The 26678-nt window shown below is 51.8% G+C and overlaps 1 protein-coding gene across 1 annotated transcript in view; it reads left to right on the top strand.

Moving 5' to 3' along the window:
* The window catches only part of LOC120299896 (SCO-spondin-like), a 176814-nt gene continuing 150136 nt past the window's right edge, over positions 1-26678 (top strand). Inside the window, exons 1-16 of the mRNA XM_039325184.1 lie at positions 1-92; positions 1346-1519; positions 2493-2575; positions 3415-3585; positions 5800-6044; positions 8022-8124; positions 9012-9170; positions 11255-11337; positions 12598-12726; positions 13573-13723; positions 17254-17494; positions 18923-19061; positions 19440-19566; positions 20841-21013; positions 23714-23938; positions 26508-26673. Of these exons, the coding sequence (XP_039181118.1) occupies positions 1-92; positions 1346-1519; positions 2493-2575; positions 3415-3585; positions 5800-6044; positions 8022-8124; positions 9012-9170; positions 11255-11337; positions 12598-12726; positions 13573-13723; positions 17254-17494; positions 18923-19061; positions 19440-19566; positions 20841-21013; positions 23714-23938; positions 26508-26673 (2461 nt within the window). The remainder of the gene's footprint in view (positions 93-1345; positions 1520-2492; positions 2576-3414; positions 3586-5799; positions 6045-8021; positions 8125-9011; positions 9171-11254; positions 11338-12597; positions 12727-13572; positions 13724-17253; positions 17495-18922; positions 19062-19439; positions 19567-20840; positions 21014-23713; positions 23939-26507; positions 26674-26678) is intronic.

Genomic DNA, 26678 nt, shown 5'->3' with positions numbered 1-26678 from the left:
ATGCGGCGAGCCGTCTTTCCGGGCGCCCCGCGCCCTGTCCTCGGCGTCCTGGCCTGGCTTTCCCTCTGGCAGACGCTGGCGGTGGATGATGGGTAAGGATGTCGCCAGGTCTCCCAAAACCGTGCCCGAGGATGGGCAGGTGGGTTCCCGAAGAATCTCTTTGGGCAGCAGGAAAGGGGCGAACGAGTCAGTCCCTAATGAGATACGTTCCCGAACGCCAGCCCTGCGGGGCGGTCCCTGCAGATGTGACGTCCAGGGGCAGCCTCGCAGGAGGGGACCCTCTGCTCCTTCTTGGCTGCAGCCCTGGAGAAGTTTTCCCTTGCCTTCTTCTGGGACATTTATCTGACTTCCCGATTAGCCGAGAGCTTAGGATTTCCGAGTGGTCTCCTTTCCACCTCTGAACGAAGCCCGGCTTCCTTTGGGGAAGATCCTTCTTGGCTGCAAGCCTGGAAAAAGATTTTCCTTGCCTCCTCCCCCCACCCTCCTCCTCCTCCTCCTCCTCCTCCTCCTCCTCCTCCTCCTCCCCCCAGCTAGCCTACAGCACAGGATTTCCTAGTGGTCTCCTTTCCACCTCTAAGCAAGCTTAGTTTCATTTGGGGAATTTTGCAGCTCCGTCTCAGCTGCAATCCTGGAGAAAAATTCCTTGCCTTCTTCCGGGACATTTATTTGATTTCCCAGTTAGCCGATAGCTCAGGATTTCCGAGTGGTCTCCTTTCCACCTCTGAACGAAGCCCGGCTTCATTTGGGGAAGTTCCTTCTGGGCTGCAATCCTGGAAAAAGATTTTCCTTGCCTCCTCCCCCCCCTCCTCCTCCTCCTTTTCCTCCTCCTCCTTTTCCTCCTCCTCTTCCCTAGTTAGCCTACAGCACAGGATTTCCTAGTGGTCTCCTTTCCACCTCTGAACCAAGCCCAGCTTCCTTTGGGGAATTTTGCAGCTCTGTCTCAGCTGCAATCCTGGAGAAAAATTCCTTGCCTTCTTCTGGGACATTTATTTGATTTCCCAGTTAGCCGATAGCTCAGGATTTCCAAGTGGTCTCCTTTCCACCTCTGAACGAAGCCCGGCTTCCTTTGGGGAAGTCCCTTCTTGGCTGCAATCCTGGAAAAAGATTTTTCTTGCCTCCTCCTCCTCCCCCCTCCTCCTCCTCCAGTTAGCCTACAGCTCAGGATTTCCTAGTGGTCTCCTTTCCACCTCTTCGTTTCATTTGGGGAATTATGCGGCTCTTTCTTAGCTGCAATCCTGGAAAAAAAAAATGTTTTTTCCTTGCCTTCTTCCGGGATGTTTCTCTGCTTCCCCGGTTAGCCTAGAGCTCAGGATCTCTTAGTGGTCTCCTTTCCTCCATCCGGTAGGCGCTGGTGCGAGAGGGTGGTCCAGGTGCGGGACGAAGACGTGGTGAACCTGCGGCGGGAGGACGTGGTGCCCTGCGTGGAGGTCTACCAGTACACCATGGAAGGCTGGCACCTCGACCGGGACAGGACTGGCCGAGCCCCTGGCTCCGGGGGCGCCCTGTGCTACATTTACAAGTGAGACCCTGGAGGGCGAGGCGGTGGGCGGTGGGCTGGACTGGATGGCCTCCGAGGTCCCTTCCCGCTCTGTCGTTCCCTGAGCCTGTGAGGGTCTCCTGCTCGAGCAGGGGGCTGGACTAGGTGACCTCCGAGGCCCCTTCCCACTCTGCCCTTCTACGATTCTGTAAAGGTCTCCCGCTTGAGGAGGGGGCTGGACTAGGTGACCTGTTTTTTCTATTTCCTTCTCTCTCTTTTCTATTACTTTTTATTATTTAATAAGGAGTTATTACTATTACTATTATATTATTATTATTATTGCTATTAGTATTATTATTAATCCCACTGTCAGCCAGATGTTCAGACTGGGTTTGGCACTTTTGTCTACCTATCAAGTTCTTACCAAGGACAACATTATTACTATTATTATTATTATTACTACTACTACTATTATTGTTATTATTAATCACACGGTCAGCCAGATGTTCAGACTGGATTTGGCATTTTTGTCTACCTATCAAGTCCTTACCAAGGACAACATTATTATTATTGTTGTTGTTGTTGTTGTTGTTTTGTTGTTATTTATTTTTTTATTTTATTATTCGTTTTATTATTTATTTTATTATTTATTTTATTATTCGTTTTATTATTATTCATTTTATTATTATTTATTTATTATTATTATTATTAGTTTTATTATTCATTTTCTTATTCCTCTCTGCATTTTATATTTCAAAAGAGTTTTTCCGTTTCGAAATAGAAAACACCGCCAAAAAATGTACCGTTTCCCCCCCCCAAAAGGAAACCCGGAAAGTATAACACCCCTCCCCCTGAGGTCATCTAGCCTGACCCCGACTCAAGAGCCTGGGAGCTTTAAAATTGACCCACAAGAGGGACTAACTAGAGGCCTCCTCGGTGAGCCCAAACCGCTTTGGAAACTCAGTTTGGATGACGGCCTGTTTTTTTTCATCTCCGCCATCCCACTCCGTCGCAGGAACGAGGACCCCGGACCTGTTGCTTGGAACCGGACGGTGCGCGCCTGCTGCGAAGGCTGGAGTGGGCCCCCTTGCACCGAGGGTGAGGAGTTGGGGGGCTGTGGGGGGAGGGGCTTCCTCCTCCAGGAAGGGGGGGTGTCTTCGGGCATTGGGTCCCGAGTTCGAAACGGCAAGAGAGCGAGACCCGACCTTGCCAATTGGTCTCGCTCTACGACCGCCCTCCCCGTCTCCGGCCTTCCCCCTTAGCCTCTTTCCATAGGGGGTGACCCACCGGCCCGCCTCAGGGGGAGTCTGCACCCGGATGTTGAGGGGTCCTCAACTTATGACGGCTCACTTAGTGACGGCCACTGAAAAGGGGGAAAAAGCCACCGAGGACCGGCGTTCACGCTTACGACCGTGGCCTCCTCCCCCCCCCAAACCTTAAAATCCGGAGGTTCGGCAATCGGGATCCTATTTACGACAGTCGCAGTGTCGATTCACTTAAGCGACTTAATTTTGCACACTTAACGACCGTTTGCCGAACCCCTGTGGTTACGGGATCAAAATTTGGATGTTTGACAACTGACTCGCACTTACGACAGTTCGCAGCGTCCCGGGGTCACGTGATCCAAATGCAGATGCTTGGCCACTGACTCTTATTTACGACGGTCACGTGATCCAAATTCAGATGGAATTGGGGGGGCCTCCATTGCAGTCGTAAAGTGAGGATCTACCTGTCACTCTGGGGATGCCCCTCTCTGGGCAGCCCAGCTCAGTCTCTGCTCAGCCGCAGAACGCGCTGAACCAATGTCTCGCTTAGTGACGGATGTTTGCGGTCGTAAGTTGAGGACTCCCTGAAAAAATGAGCTAACTCTGTAAGTGGGGGGGTCTGGTTGTGTGAACCTGACCCTCATCCTGGGATTCTGCTTTGGGGCCTTGCAGGAGCAGCTTCAGTGGGCCCTTGCTTTTCCACCTGGCAGTGCCAGGACGCGTCCCGGGTGCGAAACCTGTCGCTCTTCAGCATGGCCGAATGTTGTAATCTGCCGTGGGCCCACAGTTGGCAGAACGCCTCCTCGGGGCTCTGCTTTACCTGCTCTAGGGAGCCCCCGAAAGGTGAGTCACACTGGGCCCCCCCCCTCCCTCCCCGGGTTGGGGGGGAGAGAAGGACCCCCCCCCCGTGGGTGAAACGACTCTAATATACGTCCGTCGCATCGGTGCCAGGATGCCTGGCATGATCAGGGAGAAGGTTCTTGTGCCAGTGGATGGCAGAGGGCAGCCTCGTTCACTGGCAGCTTCTCTCTCTCCGCAACGTGAAGCGAGCCCGCCTAAGTGGTGGTGGTGGTGGGGTTGGACTAGATGACCTCGCGGTTCCCCATTGTTTTTGCGGGCCATCCCGGAAAAGTCCTTTTGCTTTTTTTTTCAAGAGGTCTAAAGAAGGTGCAGGCGTTTGCAAGGCCCTGGGATCGCAACGCTGAAGGGCCTTGCGGCCTAAGCTGGGGTTGGACTAGATGACCTCCGATCCCCCCCCCCGTCCAACTGTAGGATCCTGGGAGGGGTAGTTCAGAGGTGTTAGCCGCAGAAGCCGTTCATCCCTGGGTGGGATTGCAAGGCCAAAGGGCAGTGCAGGCTAAGCTGGGGTTGGACTAGATGACCTCCAAGCGCCCGCCTCCGTCCAACTCTAGAATCCTGGGATTTATAATTTGCAGGGACGCTGTCAGTTATCTTAGTTTCAGCTTGACTGTCAATTACCTAGTAGGGCCACTGTCAATTATCTTAGTTTCAGCTTGACCGTCAATTATCCAGTAGGGCCACTGTCAATTATCTTAGTTTCCGCTTGACCGTCAATTATCCAGTAGGGATACTGTCAATTATCTTAGTTTCCGTGTGACCGTCAATTATCCAGTAGGGCCACTGTCAATTATCTTAGTTTCCGCTTGACCGTCAATTATCCAGTAGGGATACTGTCAATTATCTTAGTTTCCGCTTGACCGTCAATTATCCAGTAGGGCCACTGTCAATTATCTTAGTTTCAGCCTGACCGTCAATTATCCAGTAGGGCCACTGTCAATTATCTTAGTTTCAGCTTGACTGTCAATTATCCAGTAGGGCCACTGTCAATTATCTTAGTTTCAGCTTGACTGTCAATTATCCAGTAGGGCCACTGTCAATTATCTTAGTTTCAGCTTGACTGTCAATTATCCAGTAGGGCCACTGTCAATTATCTTAGTTTCAGCTTGACTGTCAATTATCTTAGTTTCAGCTTGGTCCACTGTCAATTATCATAGTTTCCGCTTGACTGTCAATTATCCCGTAGGGCCACTGTCAATTATCTTACTTTCAGCTTGACCGTCAATTATCTTAGTTTCCGCTCAACCGTCAATTATCCAGTAGGGCCACTGTCAATTATCTTAGTTTCAGTTTGACTGTCAATTATCTTAGTTTCAGCTTGACTGTCAATTATCCAGCTTGACTGTCAATTATCCAGTAGGGCCACTGTCAATTATCTTAGTTTCAGCTTGACTGTCAATTATCCAGTAGGGCCACTGTCAATTATCTTAGTTTCAGCTTGACTGTCAATTATCCAGTAGGGCCACTGTCAATTATCTTAGTTTCAGCTTGACTGTCAATTATCCAGTAGGGCCACTGTCAATTATCTTAGTTTCAGCTTGACCGTTTCAATCAATTATCCAGTAGGGCCACTGTCAATTATCTTAGTTTCAGTTTGACTGTCAATTATCTTAGTTTCCGCTTGACCGTCAATTATCCAGGGGCCACTGTCAATTATCTTAGTTTCAGTTTGACTGTCAATTATCTTAGTTTCCGCTTGACCGTCAATTATCCAGTAGGGCCACTGTCAATTATCTTAGTTTCAGTTTGACTGTCAATTATCTTAGTTTCCGTTTGACTGTCAATTATCCAGTAGGGCCATTGTCAATTATCTTAGTTTCAGCTTGACCGTCAATTATCCAGTAGGGCCACTGTCAATTATCTTAGTTTCAGTTTGACTGTCAATTATCTTAGTTTCCGTTTGACTGTCAATTATCCAGTAGGGCCATTGTCAATTATCTTAGTTTCAGCTTGACTGTCAATTATCTTAGTTTCAGCTTGACTGTCAATTATCCAGTAAGGGCCACTGTCAATTGAGATTTTACTTTCCGCTTGGCTGTCAATCCTCTAGTCGGTCAGTTAATTTCAGGCCCTTGTGGAATCTGTTCATATTTTATGGGGAGACGGAAACGGGATCAAGAATAAAAAGATATTTGGATATAAAACGCCTCGCAGAGCCCAGCCCAGGTGCTGCCCTTCTCACAGTCTCCTTCTCCCCAGACACCTGGCCTTCGCCCCGGCTCCAGCCCGCTGCCCCCTCAGCGCTCCTAGCCCGACAGAGGTCCCACCACCCCCCCTTCGCCACCTGTCTCACCTGGGACGGCTTGCACTACCGCACCTTTGATGGGAAGCACTTCCGCTTCGGGGGCAACTGCACCTACGCCCTGGCTGCAGCGTCCGACGGCACCTGGGCCGTGTACGTCTCCTCCGGCCGCAGCGGCTGCGTGCCGGGCCAGTGTCAAAGGGTGAGGATTCTGGACATTGAATGTGTGTGTGTGTGTGGGTGGGTCTGCAGGTTCAGCTCCTGGGACACTTCCAGAGTGTTATGCTTCCAGGCATGTAGAGGTTAAGTCCTCGACTGACGGCCGTTCTCTTGCTGAGCGTGCCACGTTGCAAAAGGGGGACTGGCGGCCGTTTTTGAAACTTAACGGCCCTCGTCGCGTCCCCGCGGGCGCGGGATCCAAATTCAGACGCTTGGCCACAGATGTGTAGCCGTGTGCTGCAGCTGCCAAAAAAGGCCAACACAGTGTTGGGCTGCATTAACAGATAGAATCAAGATCACGTGAAGTATTAATACCACTTTACAAGGCCTTGGTAAAGCCACACTTGGAATACGGCATCTAGTTTTGGTAAAAAAGATGTTGAGACTCTACAAAGAGTACAGACAAGAGCAACAAAGAGGATCAGGGGACTGGAGGCTAAAACATGTAAGGAACGGTTGCTAGACTTGGGTATGTCTAGTTTAACGAAGAGAAGGACGAGGGGGGACATGATAGCAGTCTTCCAATATCTCAGGGGCTGCCCCAAAGCAGAGGGTGTCAAGCTATTCTCCAAAGCGCCTGAAGGCAGGACAAGAAGCAACGGGTGGAAACTAATCAAGGAGAGAAGCAACCTGGAACTAAGGAGAAACTTCCTGACCATGATAACAATTAACCGGTGGAACCACCTGCCTCCAGAAGCAGTAAATGCTCCAACACTGGATGTTTTTAAGAAGAGACTGGACAGCCATTTGTCCGAAATGGTGTAGGGTTACCTGCCTGAGCAGGAGGTTGGACTAGATGACCTCCAAGGTCCCTTCCAGCTTCATCATCATCATCATCATCATCATTATTATTATTATTATTATTAAGAGACTGGACGGCCATTTGTCCGAAATGGGTTAGGGTTTCCTGCCCGAGCAGGGGGTTGGACTAGATGACCTCCAAGGTCCCTTCCAGCTTCATCATCATAATCATTATTATTATTATTATGAAGAGACTGGACGGCCATTTGTCTGAAATGGTGTAGGGTTTCCTGCCTGAGCAGGGGGTTGGACTAGATGACCTCCAAGGTCCCTTCCAGTTTCATCATCATCATCATCATCATCATCATTATTATTATTATTATTATTATTATTATAAAGAGACTGGACGGCCATTTGTCCGAAATGGGTTAGGGTTTCCTGCCCGAGCAGGGGGTTGGACTAGATGACCTCCAAGGTCCCTTCCAGCTTCATCATCATAATCATTATTATTATTATTATGAAGAGACTGGACGGCCATTTGTCTGAAATGGGGTAGGGTTTCCTGCCTGAGCAGGGGGTTGGACTAGATGACCTCCAAGGTCCCTTCCAGTTTCATCATCATCATCATCATCATCATCATCATTATTATTATTATTATGAAGAGACTGGACGGCCATTTGTCCGAAATGGTGTAGGGTTTCCTGCCTGAGGAGGGGGTTGGACTAGATGACCTCCAAGGTCCCTTCCAGCTTCATCATCATTATCATCATCATCATCATCATCATCATCATTATTATAAAGAGACTGGACGGCCATTTGTCCGAAATGGTGTAGGGTTTCCTGCCTGAGCAGGGGGTTGGACTAGATGACCTCCAAGGTCCCTTCCAACTTTACTACTATTACTAGATCCCTGTTTACGACGGGTGCAGGGTCCCGGAGTCACACGATCCCCTTTGGGATTCCCTTGACCACCGGGCGACTCGCTTAACCTCCGCAAGCGTTTCCCGAACAATGGCGGGGACAGAAAAAAGGGAGGGCGGTTAAACGGGCTTAACCAGTGTCGCATTTTGCAGCGATAATTTGGGGGAGATCTGTGGCGGTCGTAAGTCGAGGACTACCAATGCAGGGCCCTTTGCTGGGGAACATGCCCGGGATGGGCGGAACAGGGGAGGCCAGGGGAGCCGAGACCCCCATCCTCACGGTCCTCCTTATCCGACAGGACCTCCGCATCGTCTTCGGCCTTGACCTGGTGACGGTTCACGGACACGACGTCTCGGTTAATGGTGCCGCGGTGACCGAGAGGGAACCACTCCTACGAAAGGGTGAGGGCTGGGGTGGGGGATGTCAGGGAGGGGAGAGGAACCATGCAAATGGGGTTGGCACAGTGGTTCTCAACCTTTTTCATGCCGCGACCCCCAACCGGTCGTAAGTCGAGGACTAAACAACCGGTCCTAAGTCGAGGACTAAACCGGTCGTAAGTCGAGGACTACCCAACCAGTCGTAAATCGAGGACGTTCCCTGCCCGGGAGCGCCGCGCATGCGTGGTGCCGCCCCCTGCGCCAGCCGAGGCGTAGCTGGCAAGCGGCAGAGACGGCGCAGGCCGACCACCGGCTGGGCCACCAGCTGGCCCAGCCCAAGGGAGGTGAGGCACTCGTCGGGCCCCACGCGCGCCAGCAACCCTCCCTGCGCCCGCCGGCCTCCCACCTCCCACCCCTGGCCCTCTTTTGCTTACATTTTTAGTAGTTGCTCAGCAGGGAAGGGTGGAAGCTTCCAGACAGCTCGCCTTCACCGCAGACAACTCACAGCACCGTTTGCAGAATGGGACTTTTGGCGGGCTCAGCAGGGCAGAGACAGCCTGGACCATTCCCATTGGCTTTGGAAAGCCTATAGAATTAGACTCTATTCAAGAGAGTCTCTTCTATTGGCTTTCCAAGGCCAATAGAATAAAAGGGAGGAGCACAGCTAAGGAAAAGGGGGGAAAAATGGCAGACGGCGTTGTTTGGCGACCCCCGTGCAATGGTCGTTCGACCCCCAAATGGGGTCCCGACCCACAGGTGGAGAACCGCTGGGTTAGCCAAAGGGGGGAAAAAAAAAATCCTGCGCCGTTCATCCATTCCATTCTGCCGGAGCTTTGGGGGTGCCGGGCTGCATGCCGCGTTTGGGATCTGCAGCTTCTCTCTCCCCCTCCATCGGCCCTCCCTCCCTCCAGGGATCAGCGTCTGGTGGCTGGGGGACTTCCTGTTGGTGGACAGCGGCCTGGGGATCCGGGTCAAATTTGATGGCCACAGCACGATCTACGTCACCGTCGGGACTGCCCTGCAAGGCACAACTCGGGGGCTGTGTGGCGTCTACAACGACAACCCTGCAGGTAAGGCCGAATTCCAGGCCCAGGTGGAGGGGACCACAGGGGACCCCCTGGTCTGTGTCCTCCCCCCCCATCCAGTAGGGTCCCTCATTCAAACGTAAGCCCTCTATTGGGGAGATGGGATCCTGCAAGGAAACATGGATGGTTTTTTTTAAAACGGGGCGGTGTCCCTGGAAACCCCCGAGGATCCACAATGGAGCCCCTTTGAAGAAGAGCGTTTTAAAAAGTGATTGGGCAAGCATTTGTGTGAAATTATATAGGGTTTCCTGCGTGAGCGGGAGGGTGGACTAGAAGACCTCCGAGATCCCTTGCAACTCTATTATTCTGCTATTCCGCAATTCTGTTCTTCTGCACTTCTGCTATTCCGCTACTCCACTATTCCGTCATTCTGCTATTCTGTAATTTTGTCCTATTCTGTTATTCCGCTATTCCATTCTTCCACTATTTTGCTATTCTCTTATTCTGCGATTCCGCTATTCTGTTATTCTGCTATTCTGCTGTTCTGTTATTCTGCTCTTCTGTTATTCTGGAATTCTATTATATTCTATTATTCCATTATTCCGCTGTTCCGGTATTCTGCTATTCCGCTATTCTGTTATATTCTGTTATTCCACTATTCCGCTGTTCCGTTATTCTGCTATTCTGCTATTCTGTTATATTCTGTTATTCCACTATTCCGCTGTTCTGTTATTCTGCTATTCTGTCATTCTGCTCTTCTGTTATTCTCCTATTCTGCTATTCTATAATTCTGTTATATTCTGCTATTGTGCTATTCTGTTATTCTGCTATTCTGTTATTCTGGAATTCTATTATATTCTGTTATTCCACTATTCCGCTGTTCCGTTATTCTGCTATTCTGTTATATTCTGTTATTCCACTATTCCGCTGTTCTGTTATTCTGCTATTCTGTCATTCTGCTCTTCTGTTATTCTCCTATTCTGCTATTCTATAATTCTGTTATATTCTGCTATTGTGCTATTCTGTTATTCTGCTATTCTGTTATTCTGGAATTCTATTATATTCTGTTATTCCACTATTCCGCTGTTCCGTTATTCTGCTATTCTGCTATTCTGTTATATTCTGTTATTCCACTATTCCGCTGTTCTGTTATTCTGCTATTCTGTCATTCTGCTCTTCTGTTATTCTCCTATTCTGCTATTCTATAATTCTGTTATATTCTGCTATTGTGCTATTCTGTTATTCTGCTATTCTGTTATTCTGGAATTCTATTATATTCTGTTTCCATTATTCTGCTATTCTGCTATTCTGCTATTCTGCTATTCTGTTATATTCTGTTATTCCACTATTCCGCTGTTCTGTTATTCTGCTATTCTGTCATTCTGCTCTTCTGTTATTCTCCTATTCTGCTATTCTATAATTCTGTTATATTCTGCTATTGTGCTATTCTGTTATTCTGCTATTCTGTTATTCTGGAATTCTATTATATTCTATTATTCCACTATTCCGCTGTTCCATTATTCTGCTATTCTGCTATTCTGTTATATTCTATTATTCCACTATTCCGCTGTTCCGTTATCCTGCTATTCCGCTATTCTGTTATATTCTGTTATTCCACTATTCCGCTGTTCTGTTATTCTGCTGTTCTGTCATTCTGCTCTTCTGTTATTCTCCTATTCTGCTATTCTATAATTCTGTTATATTCTGCTATTGTGCTATTCTGCTATTGTGCTATTCTGTTATTCTGCTCTTCTGTTATGCTGCTGTGTGCTCTTCTGTTTTTTTTGCTATTGTTATTTTGCTGTTCCTTTCTTCCGCTATTCTGCTCTTCTGTTATTCTGCAATTCTCTTATTCTGCAATTCTTTTATTCTGCTCTTCTGTTATTCCTTTCTATTAGTCGGAGGGGCTGCTCTCCCCCCCTCTTCCCCAGCAGCAGAATTTTGAGGTGATGGGCCCCTCCAAGGGTCTTCCCGGGATCCTATACTGTCTCTCGGTCTCCCCTCCTCTCCATGCTCTGAGCGAGAAAGCCCCCCATGAGCCAGAGGTGTAGCTCGGTGGGGGTCTCCCCACCCCTTCTCTTTAATGGTTTCTGGACCCGTCCCGCAGCTTTTCCCTTCTGTGTCCACAGATGACTTTCAACGGGTGGGAGGGGACGTGGTCCCGCTGGCGGCCAGCTTTGGCAATTCTTGGCGTATTCCCGAGACCGGCTCGGTAAGTACCGATCAAGACAGAGAGGGGGCGCGTGTGGGTAGGTTGATGGGGGGGCGCCCATGCTCTCCGAAGGGCTCTGCCCCCGCAGTTCCTCTGAGGGCATTGCTATGGCTTGTCTCCCACCCAGGGGGTCCTCAACGTACGACCACGTTTCTGTCACTAAGTGAGACATGGGCCTGGTGCGTTGGTCCCGCTGGACGACTTTGCTGGCCCCGGTTGTAAAAAGGGAATTGTGGCATTTGTTAAGTTGGGAATGTGTTGATTAAGTTGCACCCTCACCCCTCTGAGGTGGGCGGTTTTCTTGCCGACGTTTCAGCACCCAAGTAGGTAACATCATCCATGCTAGAAGAGAAAGGGGCTTATAGAGAGGAGGAAGAGGAAGAGGAGGAGGAGGAGGAGGAGGAGGAGGAGGAGGGGGAGGAAAGGACTGTGGGATCCTTGGTGCTCTCTGAAGTTGGTGGTTGCCTTGCAGACGTTTCATGACCCAACTACGTAACGTCATCAGTGCTAGAAGGGAATGGGGTGTGTGGAGAGGAGGAGGTCCCTTCCAATCCAGTCATTCTATGATTCTGCAAGGGTCTCCTGCTTGAGCAAGGGTTGGACTAGATGCCCTCCGAGGTCCCTTCCAACTCCTATGATTCTGTAAGGGTCTGCTGCTTTAGCAGGGGGTTGGACTAGATGACCTCCGAGGTCCCTTCCAACTCCTATGATTCTGCAAGAGTCTCCTGCTTGAGCAAGGGTTGGACTAGATGACCTCCAAGGTCCCTTCCAACTCCTATGATTCTGCAAGGCTCTCCTGCTCGAGCAGGGGGTTGGACTAGATGCCCTCTGAGGTCCCTTCCAACGCCTATGATTCTGTAAGAGTCTCCTGCTTGAGCAGGGGGTTGGACTAGATGCCCTCCGAGGTCCCTTCCAACTCCTATGATTCTGTAAGAGTCTCCTGCTTGAGCAAGGGTTGGACTAGATGACCTCCAAGGTCCCTTCCAACTCCTATGATTCTGCAAGGCTGTCCTGCTCGAGCAGGGGGTTGGACTAGATGACCTCCGAGGTCCCTTCCAACTCCTATGATTCTGCAAGAGTCTCCTGCTCGAGCAAAGGTTGGACTAGATGACCTCCGAGGTCCCTTCCAACTCCTATGATTCTGCAAGGCTCTCCTGCTCGAGCAGGGGGTTGGACTAGAGGACCTCCGAGGTCCCTTCCAGCTCTCTTTGGATGAATTCAATGGGTTAATTAATTGCACTCTTCCTTTGTTTGCTGCAGAGCTCCTGCAGAGACGCCGCGGAGGAGCCGTACCGCTGCGACGCTGTGCCGGACAGCGACGTTCAGGCAGCGGCTGAGTCTACTTGCCAAAAGTTGTTCTCCAGCTCTTTCGGCCAGTGTCATATGCAGGTGAGGAGTGCGTTGTTGGCGCGTGCACGCACACTCATACTCACACACACACACACACACCACAGGTGTCTCCCCCGCCCACTAAAGATGAGTCTGAATAAACGTAGTCCTTCACTGACGACCCCAATGGAGCCGAAACTTTCTGTTGCTCAGCGAAAGGTTTGTGAAGCGCGTTTCGTCCCATTTGACGATCTTTCTCGCTACCGTGGTTGAGCGAATCTGCCTTCCGGCTTGTCAGGAGGCCGCCCACGGGGATCACGTGACCCCCCCCCCAGGGTCACTGCGAGCATCATAAATACGAGTCGGTTGCCACGTGACCCCGGGACACTGCGAACGTCATAAATACGAGTCAGTTGCCAATTTTGACCACGGGACCCCTGGACACTGTGACCGTCCTAAATATGAGTCAGTTACCAAGCGTCTGAATTTTGATCCCATGACCCAGGGACTCTGCGACCGTCATAAATATGAGCCCGTCGCCGAGTGGCTGAATTTTGATCACGTCACCACGGCGATGCTGCAACGATCATCAGTGGGAGAAATGCTCCTAAGCTCCCCCTTTTTTCAGGGGCGTCGGAACTTTGAACGATCACTAAATAAACCCTTGCTAGTCAAGGCTTAATCTTGGCTGCGCTCTCTTGTTGCATTAAACCGTGGTTTGTTTTCACTCTGCTGCAACAGTCGTGTAGGGGAGAAATGGCCCTATGTCCCTTTTTTTCCGTGCCGTCGGAACTTTGAACGGTCACTAAACGAACTGTCGTAAATCGAGGACTACCTGGACGGTCCTCGACAGCCTCCCCGCCCCACCTCTCCTAAGGCTGTACCCCTTCCTTGCCCCCCCGGCAGGTGGACCCCCAAAGTTTCTACGACACCTGCAAGTACCTGCTGTGCAGCCGACGGGCAGGGTCCAAAGCCGCCTGCGAGACCTTTGCCAGTTACGCCCGTGAGTGCGCCCAGCGAGGCGTCTTCGTCAACTGGAGAAGGGCTGGCTTTTGTGGTAAGGGGCCGCGGGCCAGGGACGGGGGGGGGGGTGCAGCGGCGTTTCCAGACCCCCCCAGCTCAAGCAGGGGATCCTTAGAGAATCATAGAATCACAGAGTGGGAAGGGGCTATGGAGATCTTCTCGTCCAGCCCTCTGCTTGAGCAGGAGACTCTTACAGAATCATAGAATCACAGAGCGGGAAGGGGCTGTGGAGATCTTCTAGTCCAGCCCACAGCTTCAGCAGGAGACTCTTACAGAATGATAGAATCACAGAGCGGGAAGGGGCTGTGGAGATCTTCTAGTCCAGCCCTCCGAGCAGGAGACTTACAGAATCATAGAATCACAGAGTGGGAAGGGGCTGTGGAGATCTTCTAGTCCAGCCCTCTGCTTGAGCAGGAGACTCTTACAGAATCATAGAATCACAGAGCGGGAAGGGGCTGTAGAGATCTTCTAGTCCAGCCCTCCGAGCAGGAGACTTACAGAATCATAGAATCACAGAGCGGGAAGGGGCTGTGGAGATCTTCTAGTCCAGCCCTCTGAGCAGGAGACTTACAGAATCATAGAATCACAGAGCGGGAAGGGGCTGTGGAGATCTTCTAGTCCAGCCCTCTGAGCAGGAGACTTACAGAATCATAGAATCACAGAGCGGGAAGGGGCTGTGGAGATCTTCTAGTCCAGCCCTCTGCTTGAGCAGGAGACTCTTACAGAATCATAGAATCACAGAGCGGGAAGGGGCTGTGGAGATCTTCTAGTCCAGCCCACAGGTTCAGCAGGAGACTCTTACAGAATGATAGAATCACAGAGCGGGAAGGGGCTGTGGAGATCTTCTAGTCCAGCCCTCTGCTTGAGCAGGAGACTCTTACAGAATGATAGACTCACAGAGTGGGAAGGGGCTGTGGAGATCTTCTAGTCCAGCCCTCTGAGCAGGAAACTCTTACAGAATCATAGAATCACAGAGCGGGAGGGGGCTGTGGAGATCTTCTAGTCCAGCCCTCTGCTTGAACAGGAACTCTTCCAGAATCATAGAATCACAGAGCGGGAAGGGGCTGTGGAGATCTTCTAGTCCAGCCCTCTGCTTGAGCAGGAGACTCTTACAGAATCATAGACTCACAGAGTGGGAAGGGGCTGTGGAGATCTTCTAGTCCAGCCCTCTGAGCAGGAGACTCTTACAGAATCATAGACTCACAGAGCACGAAGGGGCTTTGGAGATCTTCTAGTCCAGCCCTCTGCTTGAGCAGGAGACTCTTATAGAATCACAGAGCGGGAAGGGGCTGTGGAGATCTTCTAGTCCAGCCCTCTGAGCAGGAAACTCTTACAGAATCATAGAATCACAGAGCGGGAAGGGGCTGTGGAGATCTTCTAGTCCAGCCCTCTGCTTGAGCAGGAGACTCTTACCGAATCATAGACTCACAGAGTGGGAAGGGGCTGTGGAGATCTTCTAGTCCAGCCCTCTGAGCAGGAGACTCTTACAGAATCATAGACTCACAGAGCACGAAGGGGCTTTGGAGATCTTCTAGTCCAGCCCTCTGCTTGAGCAGGAGACTCTTATAGAATCACAGAGCGGGAAGGGGCTGTGGAGATCTTCTAGTCCAGCCCTCTGAGCAGGAAACTCTTACAGAATCATAGAATCACAGAGCGGGAAGGGGCTGTGGAGATCTTCTAGTCCAGCCCTCTGCTTGAGCAGGAGATTCTTACAGAATCATAGAATCACAGAGTGGGAAGGGACTTTGGAGATCATCTACTCCAACCCTTCCTTCCTTCCTTCCTTCCTTCCTTCCTTCCTTCCTTCCTTCCTTCCTTCCTTCCTTCCTTCCTTCCTTCCTTCCTTCCTTCCTCGCTCCCTCCCTCCCTCCCTGTCTCTTTCTCCTGCCTTAAGGCTGGAAGGGACTTCAGAGATCTTCTAGTCCAGCCCCCTGCTCAAGCAGGAGACCTCTACTATTTCAGACAGGTGACTGTCCGGTCTCTTCTTAAAAACCTCCATCTACCGCTTCTGGTGGCAAGCTGTTCCACCGGTTCATTGTCCTCCCTCTTAGAGGAAGTTTCTCCTTACTTCTAGCTTGCTTCTCTCCTTGATTAGCTTCCACCCACTGCTTCTTGTCCTGCCTAATGGTGCTTTGGAGAATAGGTGGACCCCCCTCTTTGTGGCAGCCCCCCCCCCAAATACCGGAAGGTGTTCTGTAAGGGTCTCCTGCTTGGACAAGGGGTTAGGCCTCCACGGTCCCTTCCAACTCTATGATTCTGTAAGTATTTCCTGCTCAAGCCAGGAGGACAATCACTTAAATAGGAGCCAGCTGTGTGCTGCAGCTGCCAAAAAAGCCAACATGGTGCTGGGCTGCATTAACAGAGGGATAGAATCAAGATCACATGAAGTGTTAATGCCACTTTACAAGGCCTTGGTAAGGCCACCCTTGGAATCCGGCATCCAGTTTTGGTCACCACGATGTAAAAAAGATGTTGAGACTCTAGAAAGAGTACAGAGAAGAGCAACAAAGAGGATTAGGGGACTGGAGGCTAAAACATATAAGGAACGGTTGCTGGAATTGGGTAGGTCTAGTTCAGTGGTTCTCCACCTGTGGGTCGGGACCCCATTTGGGATCGAACAACCATTTCACGGGGGTCGCCAAACAAGGCTGTCCGCCATTTTTTCCCCCTTTTCTTTGGCCACGCCCCTGGCACCCGGTGAAGTATAAGTGGTTGGGGGTCACCACAACATGGGGAACTGTATTATGGGGTCGCGGCATTAGAAAGGTTGAGAACCACTGGTCTAGTTTAACAAAGAGAAGGACGAGGGGGGACATGATAGCAGTATTCCAATATCTCAGGGGCTGCCATAAAGAAGAGGGGGTCAAGCTATTCTCCAAAGCACCTGAAGGCAGGACAAGAAGCAACGGGTGGAAACTAATCAAGGAGAGAAGCAACCTAGAACTAAGGAGAAACTTCCTGACAGTGAGAATAATTAATCAGTGGAACCACCTGCCTCCAGAAGCAGTAAATGCTCCAACACTGGAAGTTTTTAAGAAGAGACTGAACAGGCACTGGTCCGAAATGGTGTAAGGTTTCCTGCCTGAGCAGGGGGTTGGACTAGATGACCTCCAAGGTCCCTTCCGACTTTTATTATTATTATTATTATTATTATTATTATGGATCATCGCACAGTCAGCCAGATATTCAGACTGGATTTGGCATTTTGTCTAATTATTATTATTATTATTATTATTAATCTCTAAGGTCCCTTCCAACTTTGTCATTCTATCATTCTGTAAGAGTCTCCCTCTTGAGTAGGGGGCTGGACTAGATGACCTCTGAGGTCCCTTCCACCTCGGTCATTCTATCATTCTGTAAGAGTTTCCCTCTTGAGCAGGGGGCTGGACTAGATGACCTCTGAGGTCCCTTCCACCTCGGTCATTCTATGACTCTGTAAGGGTCTCCTGCTTGAGCAGGGGGCTGGACTAGATGACCTCCAAGCTCCCCCATCCCCCCCGTCCTTCCTGCCCTCCGCCAACGAAAGCCATCGGCCGTGGTCCCACTTCACCCCTTCCCCCACAGAGAAACCGTGCGGCCCGGGCCAGCGCTACACGGAGTGCGTGTCGTCGTGTCCGGCCAGCTGTGCGGCCGTGGGGACGCTGAGCGGAGACCACTGCCGTCAGGAGTGCGTGAGCGGCTGCGAATGCGTCCCGGGACTCTACCTTGAGGAGGGGTCCTGCGTCCCCGAGAGCCAGTGTCCCTGCTTCCACCGCCGGCAGAAGTTCCGTGCAGGGGAGACGCTGCAGCAGCGCTGCAATCGCTGGTGAGCTGGAAGGGCGGGGTGACATCAGCCCCACGTCAGCCTGAGAATGGGTCTTGGGCGGCCAAAGGGAGCAGGAGGAGCAGGAGGAGGAGGAGGAGGAGGAGGAGGAGGAGGAGGAGGAGGAGGAGGAGGAGGAGGAGGAGGAGGAGGAGGAGGAGGAGGAAGGACTGTGGGAATCCTCGGTGCTTTCCAATCGTGATGGTTTCCTTGCAGACGTTTCAGGACCCAGCTAGGGAACATCATCAGTGCTAGAAGGGAGGAGGAGGAGGAGGAGGGGGAGGGGGAGGAGGAGGAGGATTGGGGGAGTCCTTGCTACTCGCTGAGGTTGGGGGTTTCCTTGTAGACATTTCATGACCCACCTAGGGAACATCTTTAGTGCTTGGAGGGAGAGGGATTGCGGAGAAGAGGAGGAGGAGGTAAGGAGGGAGAAAGAGGAGAAGAAGGGGGGAGGAGGAGCAGGTGAAGGAGGAGGAGGAACAGGAGGAGGGAGAGGAGGAGGAAAAAGACTGTAGGGGTCCTCGGTGCTCTCTGAGCTGGGTGGTTTCCTTGCAGACGTTTCATGACCCAGCTAGGGAACGTCATCAGTGCTAGAAGGGAGGAGGAGGAGGAGGAAGGAGGAAAAGAAGGAGGAGCAAGAGGAGGAGGGAGGTGGCGGAGGAAAAGGAGGGAGAAAGAGGAGAAAAAGGGGAGGAGAAGGTGAAGGAGGAGGTGAAGGAGGAGGAGGTGAAGGAGGGAGAAGGAGGGGAGGAGAAGGGGGAAAAGAAGGAGGAGGAGGAAGAGGTGGCGGAGAAAGAGGAAGAAGAGGTAAGGAGGGAGAAAGAGGAGAAAAAGGGGAGGAGGAGGTGAAGGAGGAGGAGGTGAAGGAGGGAGGGGAGGAGAAGGGGGAAAAGAAGGAGGAGGAATAGGAGGAGGAGGAGGTGGAGCAGGACGGGAGGAGGGGGAAGAGGTGGCAGAGAAAGAGGAGGAAGAGGTAAGGACGGAGAAAGAGGAGAAAAAGGGGAGGTGAAGGAGGAGGAGGAGGAAGAAGAAGAGGAGGATAACTGTGGGGTCTTTGGTTCTCTCTGAGCTGGGTGGTTTCCTTGAAGACGTTTCCTGACCCAACTACAGACCATCACCAGTGCCAGAAGGGAGGTGTTTTTTTCCTCTCTAATCCCCCTCCCTTCGAGCACTGATGACGTTCCCTAGTTGGGTCATGAAACATCTCCAAGGACCCCCCCCCAACTCAGAGAGCCCCAAGGACCCCACCCCACCCAGTTCCACCCTGAGCTACAGATAGTCTATCCATCAACATTGCAGAAGAGTTGGGATTTTTCTCGACGTAGACGGGAGACCCGTGGCTTGAGTTGGGGCGGGGAGAAAGGCCGGGGGCTGTCCCCCCTTGAAGACCCCCACCTCCCCCCTCACCAGACCTGTCGCTTGCTCCCACAGCACTTGCCGAGGGGGGCAGTGGGTCTGCTCGCAGGATCGGTGCGCCAGGGAGTGCATCCTCCACGCACATCTCCACTTCCTGACGTTCGACGGCAAGCGTTACTCCTTCCGCGGGGTTTGCCGCTACACCCTGGTGCAGGTGAGGGGCGGGCGGGGAGGAGGCCTGTGTGAGGGGAGCAGCCCCCTTCCTTCTCTCCAACCGAGCGCAGGCACTCCTTGACTTACAACGGTGCCTTTAGTGACCGTTGGAAGCTGCCGCGGCGTGCATTCTTCCGACGGACGTCCGTTGCAGTAGCCTCTCTCTATTTTCACAGGATTTTGATGTGGCTGGAGGACAGGTGGGGAGGGGGCTTTTGTGGGGGGGGAGCAGCCCCCTTCCTTCTCTCCCACATAGCACAGGTCGTCCTCGACTTCCAACGGCCCCTTTAGTGACCGTCGTCGGACGCTGCCGAGGCCCTTCTTTTCCCGACGTATGGCCGTCGCCGTATCCTCACCCTCTCTCGCTCCATTTTCATAGGATTTTGTCGACGGGAAAATTCAGATCGAGGCGGAGAGCGAGCCCTGCGGGAACCAGGGCGCCATCAGCTGCCTCCGGGCTGTGACCGTCACTGTGCAGAAGACGTCAGCCCAGCTGTCCTTCGCAGGTGAGACCGAAGGTCCGCCTGGGGATCTTTTTCGGGGGGGGGGTAAGAAGATCACCTCACCTGCCCCAGGTGAGCTGCGCCAGCTGCCTCCGCCGACTGGCGGAGAGAGGGGCTGAATTCAGCCTGGGGGCAACTGCCCCTTCTTGGGGGGCCCAGGCTGAAGAAGACATCTAGTGACTCAGCTCAGACAAGGTCAAGGACCCTATAGGTCTCTTCCTCTTCCTCTTCCTCCTCCCCTCCCCTCCCTCCCTCTCCTCCTCCTCCTAGCACTGATGATGTTCCCTAATTGGGTCAAGAAACGTCTGCAAGGAAACCACCCAGCTCAGAGAGAACCAAAGACAAACCCCACAATCCTCCTCCTCCTCCTTGCAATTCCACTCCCTCATAGCACTGATGATGTTCCCTAGTTGGGTAAGGAAACGTCTGCAAGGAAACCACCCAACTCAGAGAGCACCAAGGACCCCACAGGCCTTTCTCCTTTCCTCCTTTCCTCCTTTCCTCCTTTCTTTCTTTCTTTCTTTCTTTCTTTCTTTCTTTCTTTCTTTCTTTCTTTCTTTCTTTCTTTCTTTCCTTCCTCCTTCCTTCCTTCCTTCCTTCCTTCCTTCCTTCCTTCCTTCCTTCCTTCCTTCCTTCCTTCCTTCCTTCTAACACTGATGACGTTCCCTAGTTGGGTCACAAGATATCTGCAAGGAAACCACCCAGCTCTGATAGCACCAGGGACCCCACAGTCTTCTTCCTCCTCCTCCTCCTCCTCCCCTTCTTCTCCTCCTCCTCCTCCTCCTCCTCCTCTTCCTCCTCCTCCTCCTCCTCCTCCTCCTCCTCCTCCTCCTCCTCTCCACACACCCCTCTTTTCAAAAACTGTTGATGTTCCCTAGTTGGGTCAGGAAACGTCTGCAAGGAAACCGCCCAGCTTGGAGAGAACCAAAGACCCCACAGTCCTCCTCCTCCTGCTGCTCCTCCTCCTCCTCCTCTTCCTCCTCCTCCTCCCCCTCCTCCTCCTCCTTGCAAATCCACCCCCTTTGTAGCACTGATCATGTTCCCTAGTTGGGTCAGGAAACGTCTGGAAGAAAACCACCCAGTTCAGAGAGCACCAAGGACCCCACAGTCCCTTCCTTCCTTCCTTCCTTCCTTCCTTCCTTCCTTCCTTCCTTCCTTCCTTCCTTCCTTCCTTCCTTCCTTCCTTCCTTCCTTCCTCCTCCTCTTCCTCCTCCTCCTCCTCCTCCTCCAGGCTCCTGTTCACCCTCCTCTGTCCCTCTCTGTCCCCCCCTCCCCAGGGTCTGTCTTGGTAAACGGCCGGGAAGTGGCCCTCCCCTTTGCCAACGCCGAGCTGACCGTCCGACGCGCGTCCTCCGCCTTCCTGCTCCTCCAGGCCTTTGGGGCTCACCTCCTCTGGGGCCTGGAGTTCCCCGCTGCCTACATCACTCTCCAGCCCAGCTTCGCCCACAAGGTGAGTCTCGGGGGGGGGGGCTTCCCCAAGCAAAGCCTTCTAGGATAGGGGGTCCCCGGGGACACGGGATGGTGGGCGGGGTGGTGAGGAGTAACGTTTGAACCAGAAGGGTGGTTAGGGCACCACAAGGTGTGGGGGGCAGGTGCCTCCTGGGGGGTGGGTGGCACCTTGACGTGCAGAGTGGGCTCCTTCTCTTTCAGGAGCCCTCCCCCTCCTTCCCACCCCTCCCCGCCCCTCCCCTCCCCTGCCCTTCTCTCTATTCCTTTCCCTTCCTGCTTCTCTCTTTTCTTTCCTTCCTTCTTCCCTTCCCCATCCTTTTCCCTCTCTCCTTTCCTCCTTTCCTTTCTTCTTCCCTTCTTTCTTTCCCTTCCTTCTTCCTCCCTCCCTCCCTTCTTCCCTCCTTTCCTTCCTTCCTTCTTCGCTTCCTTCTGTCTTTCTTTTCCTTCTTTGCTTCTTCCACCCTTCTTCCCTCATTCCCTCATTTTTTCTTTCTTTCTTTCTTTCTTTCTTTCTTTCTTTCTTTCCCTTCCTCCCTCCCTCCCTCCCTCCTACCCTTCCCTTGCTTCTTCCTCCCTCCTTTCCTCCTTTCCTTCCTTCCTTTCTTCTTCCCTTCCTTCTTTCTTTCCCTTCCTTCCTTCTTCTTCCCTCCTTCCCTCCTTCCCTTTCTTCCTTCCTTCTTCCCTTCCTTCCGTCTTTCTTTTCTTTCTTTGCTTCTTCCATTCTTCTTCCCTCATTCCCTCATTTTTTCTTTTTATTTCTTTCTTTCCCTTCCTTCCTCCCTCCCTCCCTTCTTCCTTTTCCTTCCCTTGCTTCTTCCTCCCTCATTTCCTCCTTTCCTTTCTTCTTCCATTCCTTGTTTCTTTCTCTTCCTTCCTTCTTCCTCCCTCCGTTCTTCCCTCCTTTCCTTCCTTCTTCGCTTCCTTCCGTCTTTCTTTTCCTTCTTTGCTTCTTCCACCCTTCTTCCCTCATTCCCTCATTTTTTCTTTTTCTTTCTTTCTTTCTTTCTTTCTTTCTTTCTTTCTTTCTTTCTTTCTTTCTTTCTTTCTTTCTTTCCCTTCCCTCCTTCCTCCATCTTTTCTTCCCTCCTACCCTTCCCATGCTTCTTCCTCCCTGATTTCCTCCTTTCCTTCTTTTTTCTTTCTTTCCCTTCCTTCCTCTATCCCTCCCTCCTTCCTTTCCCTTCCCTTCTTCCTCCCTCATTTCCTCCTTCCTTCCTTTCTTCTTCCCTTCCTTCTTTCTTTCCCTTCCTTACTTCTCCCTTCCTTCCTCCCTTCTTCCCTCCTTTACTTCCTTCCTTCTTCCTCCCTTCTTCCTTCCTTCCATCTTTCTTTTCCTTCTTTCCTCCTTCCACCCTTCCTCCCTCATTCCTTTCTTTCTTTCTATCTTTCTTTTTCTTTCTTTTCCTTCCTTCCTCCCTCTCTCCTTCCCTTCCCTTGCTTCTTCCTCCCTCATTTCCTCCTTTCCTTCTGTCCTTTCCTTCTTCCCTTCCTTCTTTCTTTCCCTTCCTCCCTTCTTCCTCTCTCCCTCCTTCCCTCCTTTCCCCCTTCTTCCTACTTTCTTCCTTCCTTCCATCTTTCTTTTCCTTCTTTCCTTTTTCTACCCTTCTTCCCTCATTTCTTTCTTTCTTTCTTTCTCTTCCTTCCTTCATTCCTCCCTCCTTCCCTTCCCTTGCTTCTTCCTCCCTCATTTCCTCCTTTCGTCCTTTCCTTCCTTCCTTTCTTCTTCCATTCCTTCTTTCCCTTCCTTCTTTCTCCCTCCCTTCTTCCCTTCTTTCCTTCCTTCCTTCCTTCCTACTTCTTCCCTTCCTTCCATCTTTGTTTTCCTTCTTTCCTTCTTCCACCCTTCTTCCCTCATTCCTTTCTTTCTTTCTCTTCCTTCCTTCCTCCCTCCTTCCCTTCCCTTGCTTCTTCCTCCCTCATTTCCTCCTTTCCTTCCTTCCTTTCTTCTTCCATTCCTTCTTTCCCTTCCTTCCTTCTTTCTCCCTTCCTTCTTCCCTCCTTTCCTTCCTACTTCCTCCCTTCCTTCCATCTTTCTTTTCCTTCTTTCCTTCTTCCACCCTTCTTCCCTCATTCCTTTCTTTCTTTCTTTCTTTCTCTTCCTTCCTTCATTCCTCCCTCCTTCCCTTCCCTTGCTTCTTCCTCCCTCATTTCCTCCTTTCGTCCTTTCCTTCCTTCCTTTCTTCTTCCATTCCTTCTTTCCCTTCCTTCTTTCTCCCTCCCTTCTTCCCTTCTTTCCTTCCTTCCTTCCTTCCTACTTCTTCCCTTCCTTCCATCTTTGTTTTCCTTCTTTCCTTCTTCCACCCTTCTTCCCTCATTCCTTTCTTTCTTTCTCTTCCTTCCTTCCTCCCTCCTTCCCTTCCCTTGCTTCTTCCTCCCTCCTTTCCTCCTTTCCTCCTTTGCTCCTTCCCTTCATTCTTCCCTCCCTCCCTCTCTCCTTCCTTCTCGTCCTCCCTCCTCCCTCCTTCCCTCCCTTTCTCCTTTTCTCTCCTTCCTTCCCTTTTTTCTCCTCCCTCCCTCCCTCCCTGTTCCCTCGCCGTGTGCAATAAATCAAATCCCGCCACGAGACCTGAAACATCCCCCCCCACACACACACACTGCACGTCGCTTCCGGACGAGAGCCAATCGCCGGGCTCTGGCGGACTGAAAGGGTGCCCAATCTAACTATGCAACCTGGGCCAAACTCTCACCCGCTTCCCTCCAGGTCCGCGGACTTTGCGGGACCTACAACTGGAACCAGCAGGAGGAGTTCACCACCCCGGAGGGCGACGTGGAGTCCAGCGTGGCGGCTTTTGCCCACAAGTTCCAGCTTTCCCACGCCTGCCCCGCCCCTACGGGCGACTTACCCTTCGACTCCTGCAGCACGTACACCCAACGACGGCAATACGCCGAGACGGCCTGCGCCGCCGTCCACGGCGCGCCCTTCCAGGTAAGACAACCCGGGGTGCTGGCCAGGGGTGGTGTTAGGAAGGGCGCAGGGGCAAAGGAGGCGGGGCTTTGGGCTGCCTTTTAGGGGGGGCCCACTCCACCAGACCCTCCTCCCCTCCAGCAGAGAAGGTACAGCTAGTCCTCACAACCGTCAACGGGGCCCAACATTTGTGTCACCAAGCGAGCAATTTGTGAAGTGAGTTTGGCCCCGTTGTGAAGGGGATTGCAGCCGTTCTTAAACGAGTCACACGGTCGTTAAGTGATCCTGGTTTCCCCCGTTGACGTTGCTTGTTCACGGGATCATAAGAGCCTGGGACACTGCGACCGTCATAAAGGGGAGTCAGTGGCCAAGGGTTTGAATTTGGATCACGTGATCCCGGGACACTGCGACCGTCATAAAGAGGAGTCAGTGGCCAAGGATTTAAATTTGGATCACATGATCCCGGGACACTGCGACCGTCATAAAGAGGAGTCAGTGGCCAAGAATTTAAATTTGGATCACATGATCCCGGGACACTGCGACCGTCATAAAGAGGAGTCAGTGGCCAAGGGTTTGAATTTGGATCACGTGATCCCAGGACACTGCGACCGTCATAAAGAGGAGTCAGTGGCCAAGGATTTAAATTTGGATCACGTGATACCGGGACACTGCGACCGTCATAAAGAGGAGTCAGTGGCCAAGGATTTAAATTTGGATCACGTGATCCCGGGACACTGCGACCGTCATAAAGAGGAGTCAGTGGCTAAGGATTTAAATTTAGATCACGTGATCCCGGGACACTGCGACCGTCATAAAGAGGAGTCAGTGGCCAAGGGTTTAAATTTGGATCACGTGATCCCGGGACACTGCGACCGTCATAAAGAGGAGTCAGTGGCCAAGGGTTTAAATTTGGATCACGTGATCCCGGGACACTGCGACCGTCATAAAGAGGAGTCAGTGGCCAAGGATTTAAATTTGGATCACGTGATCCTGGGACACTGCGACCGTCATAAAGAGGAGTCAGTGGTCAAGGGTTTGAATTTGGATCACGTGATCCCAGGACACTGCGACCGTCATAAAGAGGAGTCAGTGGCCAAGGATTTAAATTTGGATCACGTGACCCGGGACACTACGACCGTCATAAAGAGGAGTCAGTTGTCAAGGGTTTGAATTTGGATCACGTGATCCCGGGACACTGCGACTGTCATAAAGACGAGTCAGTGGCCAAGGGTTTGAATTTGGATCACGTGATCCCAGGACACTGCGACCATCATAAAGAGGAGTCAGTGGCCAAGGATTTAAATTTGGATCACGTGACCCTGGGACACTACGACCGTCATAAAGAGGAGTCAGTTGTCAAGGGTTTGAATTTGGATCACGTGATCCCGGGACACTGCGACTGTCATAAAGACGAGTCAGTGGCCAAGGATTTAAATTTGGATCACGTGATCCCAGGACACTGCGACCGTCATAAAGAGGAGTCAGTGGCCAAGGATTTAAATTTGGATCACGTGATCCCGGGACACTGCGACCGTCATAAAGAGGAGTCAGTGGCCAAGGGTTTAAATTTGGATCACGTGATCCCGGGACACTGCGACCGTCATAAAGAGGAGTCAGTGGCCAAGGATTTAAATTTGGATCACGTGATCCTGGGACACTGCGACCGTCATAAAGAGGAGTCAGTGGTCAAGGGTTTGAATTTGGATCACGTGATCCCAGGACACTGCGACCGTCATAAAGAGGAGTCAGTGGCCAAGGATTTAAATTTGGATCACGTGACCCGGGACACTGCGACTGTCATAAAGAGGAGTCAGTGGCCAAACCTCTGAATTTGGATCACGTGTCCCTGGGGACACTGCAACTCCGCCCCAAATTTCTAAGCTGGAAAGTTCTTACTTGAGCTATGCCTCGTTTTTACGACCTCTTCGAATTGCCGAGTTCAGAGACTCCTCTAGAACCACGGTTCCCAACTTTTCCGGCTTTGTGGACCAGCAATGGCAGCCTCAGCGACAGCCGGGAGGGGAGAGGGGAGGTTTCCACACCAACAGCGGGCAAGTACACTCGTGCGCGCGGCTCCATTTGCACAAGCGGTGGGCGTGCCCACTCACCACTTGCGCAAATGAAGCTCGGTGCGCCAACGCGAGCTCCTGCCACTTGCGCGGCCCCAGTGTCTGAATGTGCTGCGGCCCGGTAGCGGTCTGCAGCTCGCGTGTTGGAGATCCCTGCTGTAGAAGACTCAGAAAGATGGTACAATCCACCCCCAAATGCTCTAGATCAGCAGTTCTCAACCTTAGCGACTGTGAGATGCGTGGACTTCAACTCCCAGAGTTCCCCAGCCAGTCTGCTGGGAGTTGACGTCCATTTCTCTGAAAGTCACTGAGGCTGAGATACTCTGGGATAGAGAGGGAGAGAAAGTTGTCCTATCTTGAACACAGCAGTGTTGAAGCCTCTCGACAAGGAAGTTTTGAGACCCCACTTGGGTCAAGGAGCATATCCACCACGATGCTCCCTCACCACGTAAATCCACCCAGATGGACAATCAACGGAAGTTTCTGAAGGGTCATCCATTTTCCCCCCACCCCCTTGCCAGCCCTGCCACAACCTGGTGGAGCGGGAACCCTTCTACCAGTTGTGCCTGGAGGATGTGTGCAGCTGTTCGGCTGAGGATGATTGTCTTTGTGGTGCCCTGGCTGCCTACGCCCACCAGTGTGCCCAGGAGGGAGCTCTTGTGGCCTGGAGGAACCAGAGCTTCTGCCGTAAG

Source organism: Crotalus tigris, unplaced genomic scaffold, assembly GCF_016545835.1.
Source record: "Crotalus tigris isolate CLP2741 ecotype Arizona unplaced genomic scaffold, ASM1654583v1 scf7180000024320.386069, whole genome shotgun sequence".
Classification (NCBI taxonomy): domain Eukaryota; kingdom Metazoa; phylum Chordata; class Lepidosauria; order Squamata; family Viperidae; genus Crotalus; species Crotalus tigris.
Note: the sequence above shows the minus strand (reverse complement) of the source record. Positions and strands in the feature narration are given on the sequence as shown.